Below are 15,432 nucleotides of genomic sequence, written 5' to 3'. Positions count from 1 at the left end.
GAGGAGATCACCATCATGTTGTCCGGTTCTTGGACCCCTGTGGTGGCCTGGTCTTGTGTCCACATTTGCCCTTTCTTCTCCTTCTAAATAATCAAAAAATCACATTAAAAAATCACATTAACCCCTCCCCTTGGTTGTCAGGCTTCAATGACACGCTATGGGAGGTTTCTCCGACATGAGAGCTTGCTTATGCTCTCTATCCCAACATTATGTATTTTGAAACCATATGAGCTTCTTTCATAGCACTGGGTATATTCTGTCCGACCCCTTTGTATATTTGGGTTGGAGGATTGTGTAAGACCGGGTGGAATCTCCGGCGCCGCCATGCCCTGGCACAGCTGTTAGGTGCTCTACACATTATTTTTGGACCATATATATCAGGTAACAATGTGAGTAGTACCACACTGACCTTGAGGAAGACGCCTTGAGCATCGATACGCGTGGGTCTTGGCACCCACACAGCTTTACTGATCTGACATGACGTGTCTGCTGGCTTAGGATTGCCTGTATAGGTGTCGGCACTAGGGCTGGGCAAGAGATATTTGTGGATCGCTGAGGAGGACTTAGTGGGGTAACTATTGTGTATTGAGAATCCTTGTATTATACCCCCACCCGGCAATAGTATATCTGTGGGACCACGTTTTTCTGTGGCCTGTGAGTGACAGTCTAATTGCCCAGCACCTTGGAACATTTATCTGTTTAATGTGCACACATGCATTGGGTGTGCTGTCGGTATCAGTTGTGACTTATACTAAATGGTGATAAAGTATTTGCATTAGCTGTGTAGGGTGCATATTTCTGCCAACATTTATTTGTTATTATGGTGGACCCATTATCTTTGTTTACATGTTTTTAGATTTTTTAAATGTCTTTGTGCACGTTGTTCTTTGAATAAAGATTTTTTCTACTCTTAGTTATACTGTGGTGATCCCTATCTTTATGCATACGCTTGTTCTTGTTTGCTGTTACTGTTTATTGGTATGCATATGGTGATCCCCTCTCACTAGAATATTTGGATGGTGCCCGCTCAAACCAATGTTTATATACATAGACATCGCTAGAAATTACTACATGTTGCATTTCTGCAACACAATGCTTGCAGAGAAAAAACGCATGCGTCGTCAAAATGCGTCAAAACGCATGCCAAAAAACGCATGTGTTTTTAATGTTAAGTATACTAAAAAAAAACGCAAAACCTGCAGATTTGAAACCAGCGTTATACAGGTCGTTTAGTTTCTGCATTCCCCATTATAGGATTCTCATTCCAGGATATTTAGAGGCTGTTATTTTGCTGTAGTTACTGTATTATCGATCATAATTTGGTAGTGTTGCATTGTTAAAATTAATCTGTTGTAGCCCTGGAATTTTGTTACTCATATGCACAGTCTTTACATAGCAAGCAGAACTGGTTGATGACGTTATTAGGCATGGGTGATGAGGGTCGAGTCCATTCAAGGTGTCAAATGGCCTTGCTGGTGGCGGTTTAGGAGTCAGGTGGAAGTTGCAGACAAGTTAACGTGGACTCATTTTAACTACTAGAGGATGTAAAACCTCATGGTGGTGAGCAGGCTCGGCTTTGGTGGCCAGCCTCAAGGACGTTGTAATGGTAACATCAATAGGGCGGGCACAGTGGTTAAGCACAGGAGTGATGATAATAGGGTCATTGGTGCCCTGAAAGTTTACTGGCTCTGCTTGAATGGCAAGCCAGTGCGTGCCACCCCTTTATGGCTGTCTGTCCTGATGCTGTATGTCAGACAGCTGGGGATATCGCAGTACTTGTGAATCCCAATGTACTACCACTCCACCTGACTCCTACTGTGATTATTTAATCCTGTGATTTAAATAAAAGCTGTGGCCATTTTGACAACCAAAATAATGTGTTTTGTGTATTTATTTTAGTACCTAGGTTTACAGTAGTTATGGTGGTTTTAAGATGGAGTGGGGTCCATCCCATATCCAAAAGTCATGTGCCCACAATAGCAGAGGGTGGATTATCGATCCACCCGCAGCTATTAACTAGTTAAATGCCGCTGTCAAACTCTGATAGCGGCATTTAAATCACGCTTCCGGCCATCGGGCTGAAAATACGCACACCATCAACTCTCATGACGTGATTGGAGGTCATTGGTTCGTCGGTATGGCAACCAGAGGTCTCCTTAGATCTTGATGGTTCCAAGTGCCAGAGTGCTATGAGCGCCACTCAGTGGACGGCGCTCATAGCAAGTCAGCAATTCAGCTACATTTAGGCAAGCTGATCATTACCTCTATGTAGCTGAGCCGATCGAGTTGTGCCAGCTTCTAGTCTCATATGGAGAGTATTGAAGCATGGCAAAAGTAAAAAAAAAAAATAAAAAAAGCTCAAATCACCCCCCTTTTGCACCATTCAAAATAAAACAAACAAAAAAAATCAAATCAAACATACACATATTTGGTATCAATAAGAAAAAAAAAAGGATTAACCTGTCGTTTTTTTACTTTTTTATTTTTTTATCAGTACGCCATTTAGCGATCAGAAGTATATTTTTTTGGTCGCCGCAACATTGCATTTAAATGCAATAACGGGAGATCAAAAGAACGTATCTGCATCAAAATTGTATAATTAAAAACATCAGCTCAGCATGCAAAAAAATAAGCCCTCACCGAACCCGAGATCACGAAAAATGGAGACTCTACAGGTATAGGGAAATTGCAAAATTTTTTTTTTTTGCCAAATTTGGAATTTTTTTCATCACTTAGATAAAAAAGAACCTAGACACATTTAGTGTCCATAAACTCGTAATGACCTGGAGAATCATAATGGCAGGTTAGTTTCATCATTTAGTGAACCTAGCAAAAAAGCCAAGCCACTTGGCCATATTTATGGAAAAATAAAAAAGTGATGGCTCTGGGAAGGAGGGGAGCGAAAAACAAAAATTCAAAGCCAAAACAAGATCTGGGGGTGAAGGGGTTAAAATCTATTTTTTGTGTTGATAATACAGTGCTCCTACCACACTGAGAAACATGACTGAGAAAAAGCGAGGCTATGATGGAAGTTGAGTTAGGCTTGGTGTTCAAGGTATACATGGGGTAGGAGGTAATGTTTGTGAAAGCATTAGTGAAGCATTGTCACGTCCTATGCAAAGACAACTGAAAACTTATATTATTAGTGGACAGGTTACACCACTAGCTTTCTTTGGCAGATGTATAGTACCCCTGGAGTTCGGGTAACAGTAGTGCTGCCTTCCTCTCGGGGAGGGTAGTGCTATGCCTGGAGAGAAGAGGGATCCTTTTGGCAGGTTATCACACACACACACACACACACAAACACACCGTCTGAATCCAGTTCAGTTCAGTCTGGAGCAGACAGGAAAAGAGCAGAGGAGATATTGAGGGCTCAAGGAGGCGACGATTAGGCCCCTAAGAGCCAGAACGCAGAGCCTGGGCACCGTAAGCAGAGGTCGTGGGAGACTATAAGTCACACGACAGAACCAGAGGGCATAGGGCTATACATAAATTGCCCGTATTAAGCCTGTGGTACAGCAGCATTCTGGAGCCTGGAGTCACTGTGCAGAGACCCCAGAAGGAACATCTCAAGCTGCCTACGATACAGGTACTGTACCAGGACAGGAAAGAACGAGGATCTTGTTAGGATACTTCAGGCAGCAAGGGACTAGTAGTGAGCGCAAAGTGGAAGGCTCCCAGCCTGACCTGCAAAGGGGGGCTTATTGTTTCCGTGCTGCCTGGACTCCTTCTGTACCTGTTGCTGGTGCCCTGGACTGTGGCCTGCTGCCAACAGTAAACCAGGTAAAGACTGCAACCCTGAGTCCTCTGTTATTTACCGGCAACACATCATCCCTGCCATATACCTTGGGAGCACTGGGGACCCCCGCTTCACCTGTGGGAAGCGTCACCATCCAGCTGCCATACCATTGCCTCAGAGGACCCATTTAGGCGGCGTCGATCCCTACTGACCGAGAACCACAGGTGGCGTCACGAAAATAGACTTTCACAATACGCCTTGAAAGACCATTCCCCTTTATTGAGTCCCAGGGCCACGGACCATGTCGCAGCTACCGTGACATCACCTTTAAGAGCGAATGGACCCAGCACCCCACTGCCCTGGTGGGTGACTCAGATGCACAGTAGTGCACCTTGTCGATGATGCCCAGAAAGAGCATGTGCTCGAGTGCATGGCTTCAAGTGTCCTCTCCTCTTCCGCCTCAACATCACACGCAGTACAGTCCACAGAAGTGACACCCATATTCCCATTGCTTCTCCCCACATCCTAACTATCCAATTGTTCAACTGGCTATACATAACCACAGATGGGAGAGTCTGAAGAGCTGTTCACACATTCTATGCAATGTTCATCAGAGGAGTACTGAAAAGCTTTGCAGAGTCAAGAGGAAGAAATCTGGACTGATGCCCATTTTTTTTTAGCTTGGATCCGGTCAGGACAAACTATGGTCCGAACAGCATCTTGACCCTCGAGCAGACATACCTCCTGTTTTTGACCAATCTCAGAGAACGATCACACCACATGTTTCTCGATTCACTGTAACATCTCCGCCTGCACCTCTCACTGTCCAGCAGTTTGTCCGGTTCACTAAACTCTGCCCTCTCTCAGCACTGCAGCTGGCCCACGGTTCTGCAGCTGTGGTCAAGTGAAAGATTCCTTCCTTCTACGCATGACAAAGCTAAGAGGTTTAACTCCACCATCTCTAATCTGTTGGCCATGGAAATGCTGCTTTCCTCCTGGTAGATACAGATGATTTCCGAAAGCTGGTGGCCATCGTAGTCCCCCAGTACTAATTACCAAGTCGCCATTACTTTTCAAAGAAAGCTGTGACTGTGCTACACCAGAATGTTGCATACATCATCCGTTCCTTGACAAAATCTATGTCTGTCAGGGTGCATTTTACCACAGACACTTGGACAAGTAAGCATGGCCAAGGGCATTACATCTTGCTGACTGGGCACTGGGTGTCTGTTGGTTGTGGGGACAAGCGTTGCTCCACAAGTCTTGCAATTCCCAATGCTTGCAAGACAAACTTCTACATTTAAAACCTCCTTCACTGCTTCTGCCTCCTCTAGGGCCTCCACCTGCTCCTCAACCTCTCCCTTAATGAGACATGCATTGCAACAGTGCAGAGCGACTCACCACCACCTCCGTACTGCGCAGCCAGGGCTCACACAATCAGGCAGTATTAAAATTGATATGCCTTGGAGTTCACAGTCATACAGCTGAAGAGTTGTGGAGAGCTCTCCAGGAAAGGCCATGTCCTATAACGGTGCACACCTGGTGGTGGCGCTATGGTGAGGCAAGCTCACACACATGCCTTGCATGGCACACATCCTCAACCTGGTGGTACAGCGTTTTCTCTACCTCTGTTCTGGCCTGGGTGAGCTGCACCAGAAAACACGTAAACTGTGTGCTCATTTCCACCATTCGGGCCCCCTCTGGGCATCGACTTCCTAGATACAGAGGTCGCAGTTCATGCCAGTTAACAGGTTGATATGTGATGTGCCAACACAGTGGAATTCCAGTCTGCAAATGTTGCAGCTACAGTGGCAGCAGCAATTTTATTATTATTATTATTATTATACATTTTTATAGCGCCATTTATTCCATGGCGCTTTACATGTGAATATGAGGCAAATATAGACAAATACATTAAACATGAGCAGATAACAGGCACACGGGTACATAAGGAGGGAGGACCCTGCCCGCGAGGGCTCACAGTCTGCAGGGGATGGGTGATGAAACAATGAGCCCTGATGCAGTATATCATGTCTTATAGCCCGGGATAACACAGTACGGATGTGGTGCATATCACTTTTACAGCGTGGGCACAGATTAAGGACCTCTGAACCCTTCTGCACAGTTTCGAAATGGCTACTAACATGGTTAGCACTCATGACGCTGTCATCAGCATCACTTTTCCATCATCTATATGCTGGAGCAGACTTTGAATAGCCTGCAGGAGGTGATGGTGGTCCCAGAAGAAGAGGAGGAAGCAGAGGAAGATGAATAAGGGATAAGATTGTCTCTAAGTTCAAAATGGTCATCACACAGGCGGGTGCCATGGGAGAGTGGATTACTGCGACCAAGGGGGGTGGTGACAGACAAACTTATCAAAGATGCAAGATCTGAGGAACAAATGGAGGAAGAGGTGATAGGCTAGCAACTGTAAGATGAAGAGTATAATCCTCCCCTCTCTGTTGTTCGTGGTTGGCAGGAGGAGACAGAGTAAATTAGCCTCATTGTTACCCAGCCACCAACACAGCATGGGCTTGGACCTCATGGCAGAGCTCGACTTATGAGTGCCTTCTTGCTGAACTATCTGCAACATGATCCCCGTATAGTTATGATTACAAATAATTCAGAGAAAACAATGAGTGTCACAGGTTGTCCTATTTTTGTGAAAAATCTTATATTTGTCAAAATGAATACAGCACAGATCATTGCAAGTTTTTAATAATTTACATTAGATCCCAATGATTAGATCTGCCACAGCATCAGCCTGATCTTCCATTTTGCTTTATACTTTTTTCTGTCACAGTTTTAATGTTTTATCTGTACTAAACTGTGGTTGCGGAGGTTACCTGTGCTGGCCCTACATAGCCGCACATCTCCTGCCTATCCATCATGTTCTATAATGTGCTCTTGCTGCCACTGCCAATTGATGGCCTCACATCTTTTGTCTGCTCTTTATAGTCTATCTATACTGTATTGCTAGTGAAAATTTTTAACCTGCAAAAACCCATTGCTTTTTTCACTTTCAAAAATCTAAACCTTTTGCCAGTCCCCAAAAAAGGATAATTTGTGTATGGCTAGTTGAAAATTTCATTACTTCATCACTTTACAAACAAACCTGTTATCACAAAAAGGAACATTTTTAATAAATTGGTAAAAGCCATTGCATTTTTAAGAGGCATACTGTTTTTGGGCAGTACAATTTTTACAGCAAAAATGTTATTACTGTTACTCTTACCCACCAAAATGTTAACAAGTTTTATTTAACTAATTTTGATAATCCTGCAGCGCCCCACGGTCCTGGTCGTTGCAGTAATGTCATTCTTCCACCAGGGGGAGTGATGTTATGTCTGATGGCAATAAAGGAGATCACCTTACCAGGTATCACAAACCACACAACACACTTCACACTCCAGGCCGCCAGGGGGAGCCATGCTTCTATCTATTAGGGCACTCCTTACAATTAGGTAAAACTGGTAGTCTGGATAGGAAGTTAGACAGAAGCTGGCTGGAGTGAGAGGGAGCCAGATGCAGACTGAAGTCTGCGGAGGACGAGGGTCCACGGAGCTGCGCCTGCCCCACGTGCGGCAGCATTCTAAGAAAGAGACATCAGAAGGGAATTGTCTTGTAGTGAGTGAAAAACGAAGTCCTAGCAGAAGGAGAGGAAACCAGAAGGAGTTCTGCCCTGTAAAAGGCTGCCTCCTTTCTGAGGCACAGAAGCCAGTAGCCAGAGTACCGAGGGAGTAAGGATCTCTATGCTTTACTTCAGAGACTGGCAAGACGTTGGCTGCCCGACCTTATACCCAGGAGGCACGGTGGCAACTTATGGGGGCTGGAGCGTGATAGAGTCCCTGTAAAAAGCCTCAGGCCATTAGTCATACGTAGTGTTGAGCATTCCGATACCGCAAGTATCGGGTATCGGCCGATATTTGCGGTATCGGAATTCCGATACTGAGATCCGATATTTTTGTGATATCGGGTATCGGTATCGAATCAATAGGGATGTGTAAAATAAAGAATTAAAATAAAAAATATTGATATGCTCACCTCTCCGGCGGCCCATGGACTTCACGCTGCTATCCGGGAGGCTTCTTTGTTTAAAAAGCGCGCCTTTTGGACCGGTGAATGACGTCCCGGCTTTTGATTGGTCGCGTGCCGCCCATGTGACCGGCACGCGACCAATCAGAGGCCGCGACGTCATTCGCAGGTCCTCAATTCCTAGAATTAGCAGTTTTGTGAATGAGAATGACGTCGCGGCTTCTGATTGGCCGCGTGCCGCCCATGTGACCGGCCCGCGGCCAATCAGAAGCCGCGACGTCATTCTCATTCACAAAACTGCTAATTCTAGGAATTGAGGACCTGCGAATGACGTCGCAGCCTCTGATTGGTCGTGTGCCGGTCACATGGGCGGCACGCGACCAATCAGAAGCCGGGACATCATTCACAGGTCCGAAAGGCGCGCTTTTTAAACAAAGAAGCCTCCCGGTTAGCAGTGTGAAGTCCAGGGGCCGCCGGAGAGGTGAGCATATCAATATTTTTTATTTTAATTCTTTATTTTACACATCCCTATGGATCCCAGGGCCTGAAGGAGAGTTTCCTCTCCTTCAGACCCTGGGAACCATGAGAATACCTTCCGATACTTGATGTCCCATTGACTTGTATTGGTATCAGATATCGGTATCGGCGATATCCGATATTTTTCGGGTATCGGCCGATACTATCCGATACCGATACTTTCAAGTATCGGACGGTATCGCTCAACACTAGTCATACGGGTTTGTCCTATCCTATCCATATGGGGGACAGAGAGAAATAGACGTTACATCTACAATAGCTGTGAGGACCTCATCGAGAAGCTCAGCAGGGAGGCACTACAACACTCAGGCGCTAGAGGAAGGCTACTGATTTCCACCTGGATAAGGGAGCTTTGGATTTGTCTTCAGACCGGCCGGACTCTGCCTGCCCTGTGATCCGGTGCTCTGGACTGTGGACACTGAAGCCTCCAGTAAAAGTAAAGAGACTGCAACCTTGTTTCCTCATTCTTTACTGCACTTCTCGTCAATCAACCATCTATAATCTGGGAAGCCCTGGGGACATACTTCACCAGTGGGAAGGTATATCATCTAGCTGCGATACATCACCCCAGCAGATACCTAAGCAGCGTCGGTCATCCTGACCGAATACCACAGGTGGCGTCACAATCATTTCCCCTTTAAAACCTTTCCCTTTTACAACAGAAGCCTCCGGAGGGCCACGGACCGGGTCAACCACCGTGACATCCCCCCTTGAGAACCGAAGGGCCCAGCTCAGAGTACCCCGCCGCCTTTGAGGGAGCTCCAATCCCAATTCCTACAAAATAAACCAATAAAAGTATTATTATAAACTGATGAGGCAAGATAAGCTATTGCTCCTTTGTGGTCCACCTTCCCCCCCCCACCCCCTCCAAGAAATTTAAAAATGATTCCAAACAAATTTTACTGGCGGGTAAAAGCATAAAATGTCTAAAAAGTAGCTTGGTAATGAACAGGCTGTTAGTTGCAACTGCTTTCCCATCTATTCCCTATTGTTATATATGTTGAGGTCACTTTAACATTATTGAGGCTGTCTATGGGTTAGAGAGGAGCTTGAATGGGGTAGAACATAGTGCTGCAAGACTTCAGAGTGTCATGCACATTTTAGTCAGTGCCAGCTATGTTGGCTATGTTCAGTTGGAAGCTATGGAGTAAATTCAATAAGTGGTGAATTGATTCACTGCATGTCGAATATCCTGGCTATAACCTGCAAAGTTGTTTACATAGGATTTCAAAAGATTTGCTTCTCTGTAGTTGGAAATCCACTAACAATAATATTAGTAAAATGCTGTAGAAATAGACAGTAAATAAAATTTTCTGTTTTGGGGGATTAATAGACCTATGCATTTTTTTTAGTCTTTTGTGCCAATAATAATTAGAAAGATAATGAAAAGTTATCTTTTTTTTACCATGTCAACTTGTAAATAATTTTTGATACCTGCAACTCCAAAGGGTCGCCTTAATCCTAAAGTGCACTTTTTTATGTTTGTTTCTTTAAGGTCCATTCTTCCAATTCTGACAATTTGGCACACTAAATAAATTCTTTCTCTGTTAAGATCCTTAGTTCCAAGATCCTAAACAAAATAATACAAATATATTATATTAAAATACAAAATGTCTATGTGTGAAAAATACAATACCTTAGAAATCCTTGAAGAGAAAATTTAATACAAGAGAAAAGAAAACACATGTCTATTAAATCTTTCTTCAATCAGCGACTAGTAAACTGTGTGCACTGTCTAAACAAGGAGGCCATTGTTAGGCTTCCGATTACCATACCCAATAATAAAAATGAAAGCAATATTAAAAAAATATATATAATTAGTCCAAATAAAATAATCAAACTATAATCCACTGAAGTAGAAAGTTTTGCACTCTATATTCTAATGTATCCCTATGTATTATGGCGGGACCTGCAAAGAAACTGAAAAACTCCCTCATGTAGTATTAACCACACTGCTGCTAGTATATAACGTGATAAGTCATATCAATCTGTACTAATGAAATAGTTTGTACTGGAAAATCAATCTAAGTGTATATAATTAGATACTTCTAACTATTAATTAGTGCAACTAGTGTATTATATGCACCTATTTTGTAATTATTTCAAGAAAATCACCTATAAAGTATTAGTTTATGCCACTATTATGTGTTATGTGGAACACCTATTATTGTTGTTGTTCAAAATGCCCCAATACATTTCTCCCAACGAGTATACATTAAGGTGCAGTAGGGGCACTCAAACCCATTGTTTAGGCATAATTATATTGTGCTAAGGTATGGAAAAACAGGCCCGAGTCTAAGGGCTCCTTTCCTCTTGCGAGAAACACGTCCGTATCTCGCATGTGAAAACCAAGCTCTGGCGCCTGCACTTGGGAGCGGAGAGTGCGGCTCCATGTGTTGCTATGCGGCCGCACGCTCCACTCTGGAGTGCTGGTGCCAGAGCTTGGTTTTCACATGCGAGACACGGACGTGTTTCTCGCAAGTGGAAAGGAGCCCTAACTAATAGACAGTGATACAACTACAGACAGATGTAAAGGATTCACAGCAGGAGTCCTGATGGCCTCATACCAAAAGTGCATAGTCAATGAAGTGGCCTTAATGCATTAGATGAAAGAGGCAAAAATTGGAATAAATACATCCATGTAAAACACAACATTAGTATTAGCACTTAAAGGGGATGTCCAGCCTTGGGGTACAAGTCTGCAGTCACTCCAGATACAATCTAAGGTTTCTCTTTCTCTTCCTTGCTCCCCACATAAAACATAAATATTTGATAAATTTACATTTTAGGCACACATGATAATTTTACAAATAAGTAATCTTGAAGAAAAGTGGAATAAAAAACTGTAACTGGCAAACTACATGTCGAAAACAGACATTTTAAATGTTCAGCAATCTTTAAAAACTAAATAACCTATAAATGCCCAATTAGCCACAACAACCAAATTAACTGTAAGAGACATTTTGTCATTTTAAGAGAAATAGGAGCTACTGTACTTACAGTAAAAACGACCTTTAGATTGTTCAGCATGTCTATTTCTTTAGGGAAACCTTTACTTCCCCATCTGATCAAATAATTCTCACTGTCACAAAAAAAAAATCTTTTTTTTAAATCACGGTTTTATGACATACATTTTAAAGCAGTGATGTAAAATTTTAATAGTATTCTATTTTTATATCTAGTAAATCTAAAAAGACAATGTTATAGACAGTCTACATCAAGGAAACAATTTGATAATCAAAAAAGCTGTGAGAAATGACAGGCACATTGGTTCAGAAATTTAAAAAATGTAAAAAGTCTTATGGATGATGAAATTATGCGGCTCACCAATTTACTTTTGGGGTTTTGTTTTTACAGCATTCATTTTTAGGACATTCATTTTGCTTCTTATGTGAAAAATTATGGATATGTGATCGGACCCTTTCACTATTATAGGTACGAGTGTTATCTGTGAAGTCACACAGATAGCACTGTTACACAAAAATGGATGTATAGTGTAGTTTTGATAAAAATACAGTTTTTTTTTTCAAGCATTTAGAGCTTGGAATTGAAGTTTCAATGAGGACCTGGTGGTTAAGGCAGTGGTGTAATCCTTCTTAGCTAGGAGCCCTAAAACCTCATGCAACATCCCAATTTTTTTTTTTTTCCAGCCACACAGATGGCAAAATACCGGATTACTTACCGGTAATACTCTTTTATAGAGCCATGACAGCACCCACTTGAGAGAGGGGATCCGCCGCTAGGAACAGGAAACCATATGGAGAGAATAAAAGGGGCGGTCCCCCTCGCTCCCACAGTTGGGTTACAGAGAATGAGAGGAACCGCCTACCAGCATTATTAGGCAATCCAATATCATTATTTATATTTCGTTAACTTAGGTATGGCTAACTACAAGAACCATTCATCCTTATCAGTGCTCTTATGAAAAAATAACTATTAGGGAGGGAAGTGAAGGGGTGCTGTCATGGCTCTATAAAAAAAAAAGAGTATTACCGGTAAGTAATTGGGTTTTTTCTATTCGCCACGACAGCACCCACTTGAAAGACTTACAGAGATAGTCATTTGGGAGGGATCACCATGTTAAGAACTTATCTACCAAAAGATAAGTCAGATGAGGAAGACAAGTCCAATCTCTAGTGAGTATAAAAGGTAGTAGGAGAAGACCAAGTTTCCGGCCTTACATATCAGTTCTACTGGAACCTCCGCTCTCTCAGCCCAGGATGAAGCCTTCGCCTGGGTAGAGTGTGCTTTTACAGTGTCAGGCGGGTTCTCCCCTTTTGATGAATAGGCCAGGTAAATTGCATCCCGAATCCACCGGGATAACATGTTCTTCGTGACACTAGAACCTTTCTTATGGCCCTGGAAGGAAACAAAGAGAGCCCAGCTCTTCCTCCAGGGGCTAGTTCTGTCTAGGTAAGCTATTAAAACCCTTCTTACATCTAGTGTATGGTATCTTTCCTCTTCCTGATTTGCGGGGTTACTATAGAAGGAAGGATGGAAGATTTCTTGGGATCTGTGGAATTTGGTCCCTACTTTAGGTAAGTAATACGGGTCTGTTTTTAAGACAATTCTATCTTGAAATATTGACAAAAAGGGAGGGTGTACCGATAATGCCTGAATGTCACCTACCCTTCTGGCTGATACTAAAGCAACAAGAAGAGCTGTCTTAAGAGAGATGTATTTTATGTGGGCCGAGTGTAATGGCTCGAATGGGTCCCCTGTTAGGACCTCTAGAACTAGATTAAGATCCCACGGTGGTATATGTGGGATCTTGTTGTGAGTTCTGTTTTTGGGCTCCCTCTGGTGGTTACTGATGGTACTGGGTGACTTGTGTTCTCTGCGGTCTCTGGTGTCCACCTGTTCCATCAGGTTATGGGAGTTTCCTATTTAACCTGGCTTTTTTGTCATTTCCTCGCCGGCTATCAATGTAATCAGCGTGTCTTTTTACCTCTGCTCCCTGCGTCTGTTATCTTCAGGACAAGCTAAGTTTTGATTTTCCTGTTCTACGTTTTGCTTAATTTTTGTCTTAGTCCAGCTTGCAGATATGTGATTCCTTGCTGCTGGTTGCTCTAGTGGGCTGAAATTACTCCTCATGCTCCATGAGTTGGCACATGAGTTCAAGTAATTTCAGGATGGTTTTTTGAAGGGTTTTTCGCTGACCGCGCAGTTCACTTTTGTATCCTCTGCTATCTAGCTTTAGCGGGCCTCATTTTTGCTGATTCTATTTTCATAACTAGGTATGTGCTTTCCTCTCATTTCACCGTTATTACATGTGGGGGGCTGCTATTTCTGTGGGGTGTTTCTCTGGAGGCAAGTGAGGTCTGTGTTTCTTCTTATAGGGGAAGTTAATCCTTCGGCTGGCGCGAGACGTCTAGGAATCATCGTAGGCACGTTCCCCGGCTACTGCTAGTTGTGTGTTTAGGCTCAGGATCGCGGTCAGCTCAGGTTCCATCACCCTAGAGCTTGTTTTGTTTTTATGCTTGTCCTTTTGTGATCCCCTGCCATTGGGATCATGACAGTATAGCCGGCATGAAAAAAGTAGTCTGAGGAAGTTTTTTTTTTTTTTTTCCCCTCCTCAGTGTTTGCTGCCTAGCCTTAATTGCAGCTTGACTGCTTCTTTCCTCCTCACAGGGATTGCGATTGTGCTATAGATTTGATTCCTGGCAGTAAATTCCCTAAAGGTCGTTTGTTCAATCTGTCAGTGCCAGAGCATACTGCTATGCGGAATTATGTTAAGGAGTCCTTGGAAAAGGGACATATCCGTCCATCTTCGTCCCCTTTGGGAGCAGGTTTTTTATTTGTGGCCAAAAAAGATGGTTCCTTGAGGCCTTGTGTTATGTATGCTAATGACAGGTGTTATGAAGGCAATCCAGAAACACAGTGTGCTTAGCGATCAGAGCGCACACAGTGATCTGACAAATACCCAAAAATACAAGAACGAGCTCTGAGACGTGGAAACTCTGTAGACTGCAAACCTGATCCTATCCTAAACACAACTAAAAGCGGCTGTGGATTGCGCCTAACAACTACCTAGGCAACTCGGCACAGCCTAAGAAACTAGCTAGCCTGAAGATAGAAAAATAGGCCTGACTTGCCCCAGAGAAATTCCCCAAAGGAAAAGGCAGCCCCCCACATATAATGACTGTGAGTAAGATGAAAAGACAAAACGTAGGGATGAAATAGATTCAGCAAAGTGGGGCCCGATATTCTAGGACAGAGCGAGGACAGTAAAGCGAACTTTGCAGTCTACAAAAAACCCTAAAGCAAAACCACGCAAAGGGGGCAAAAAAAAAACCACCGTGCCGAACTGACGGCACGGCGGTACACCCTTTGCGTCTCAGAGCTTCCAGCAAAACAAAAGACAAGCTGGACAGAAAAAAAGCAACAAAAAAGCAAAAAGCACTTAGCTATACAGAGCAGCAGGTCACAGGAACAATCAGGAGAAGCTCAGATCCAACACTGAAACATTGACAAGGAGCAAGGATAGCAGCATCAGGCGGAGTTAAGTAATGAAGCAGTGAACGAGCTCACCAGAACACCTGAGGGAGGAAGCTCAGAAGCTGCAGTACCACTTGTGACCACAGGAGTGAATTCAGCCACAGAATTCACAACAGTACCCCCCTCTTGAGGAGGGGTCACCGAACCCTCACCAGAGCCCCCAGGCCGACCAGGATGAGCCGCATGAAAGGCACGAACAAGATCGGAAGCATGAACATCAGAGGCAAAAACCCAGGAATTATCTTCCTGAGCATAACCCTTCCATTTAACCAGATACTGGAGTTTCCGTCTAGAAACACGAGAATCCAAAATCTTCTCCACAATATACTCCAATTCCCCCTCCACCAAAACCGGGGCAGGAGGCTCAACAGATGGAACCATAGGTGCCACGTATCTCCGCAACAACGACCTATGGAATACATTATGTATGGAAAAGGAGTCTGGGAGGGTCAAACGAAAAGACACAGGATTGAGAACCTCAGAAATCCTATACGGACCAATAAAACGAGGTTTAAATTTAGGAGAGGAAACCTTCATAGGAATATGACGAGAAGATAACCAAACCAGATCCCCAACACGAAGACGGGGACCCACACGGCGTCTGTGATTAGCGAAAAGTTGAG

General features: G+C 43.6%; 1 protein-coding gene across 1 annotated transcript in view; it reads right to left on the bottom strand.

The window, feature by feature from the left end:
• DOCK2 (dedicator of cytokinesis 2) overlaps positions 1-15,432 on the bottom strand; it is a 1,209,209-nt gene that overhangs the window by 964,166 nt on the left and 229,611 nt on the right. The window contains exons 9-10 of the mRNA XM_069763868.1: positions 11,312-11,393; positions 9,746-9,881 (exon numbers count right to left, since the gene is read on the bottom strand). Coding sequence (XP_069619969.1) covers positions 9,746-9,881; positions 11,312-11,393 — 218 coding nt within the window. The remainder of the gene's footprint in view (positions 1-9,745; positions 9,882-11,311; positions 11,394-15,432) is intronic.

This window comes from Ranitomeya imitator, chromosome 4, assembly GCF_032444005.1.
Source record: "Ranitomeya imitator isolate aRanImi1 chromosome 4, aRanImi1.pri, whole genome shotgun sequence".
Classification (NCBI taxonomy): domain Eukaryota; kingdom Metazoa; phylum Chordata; class Amphibia; order Anura; family Dendrobatidae; genus Ranitomeya; species Ranitomeya imitator.
This window is presented reverse-complemented; position numbering and strand designations above follow the sequence as displayed.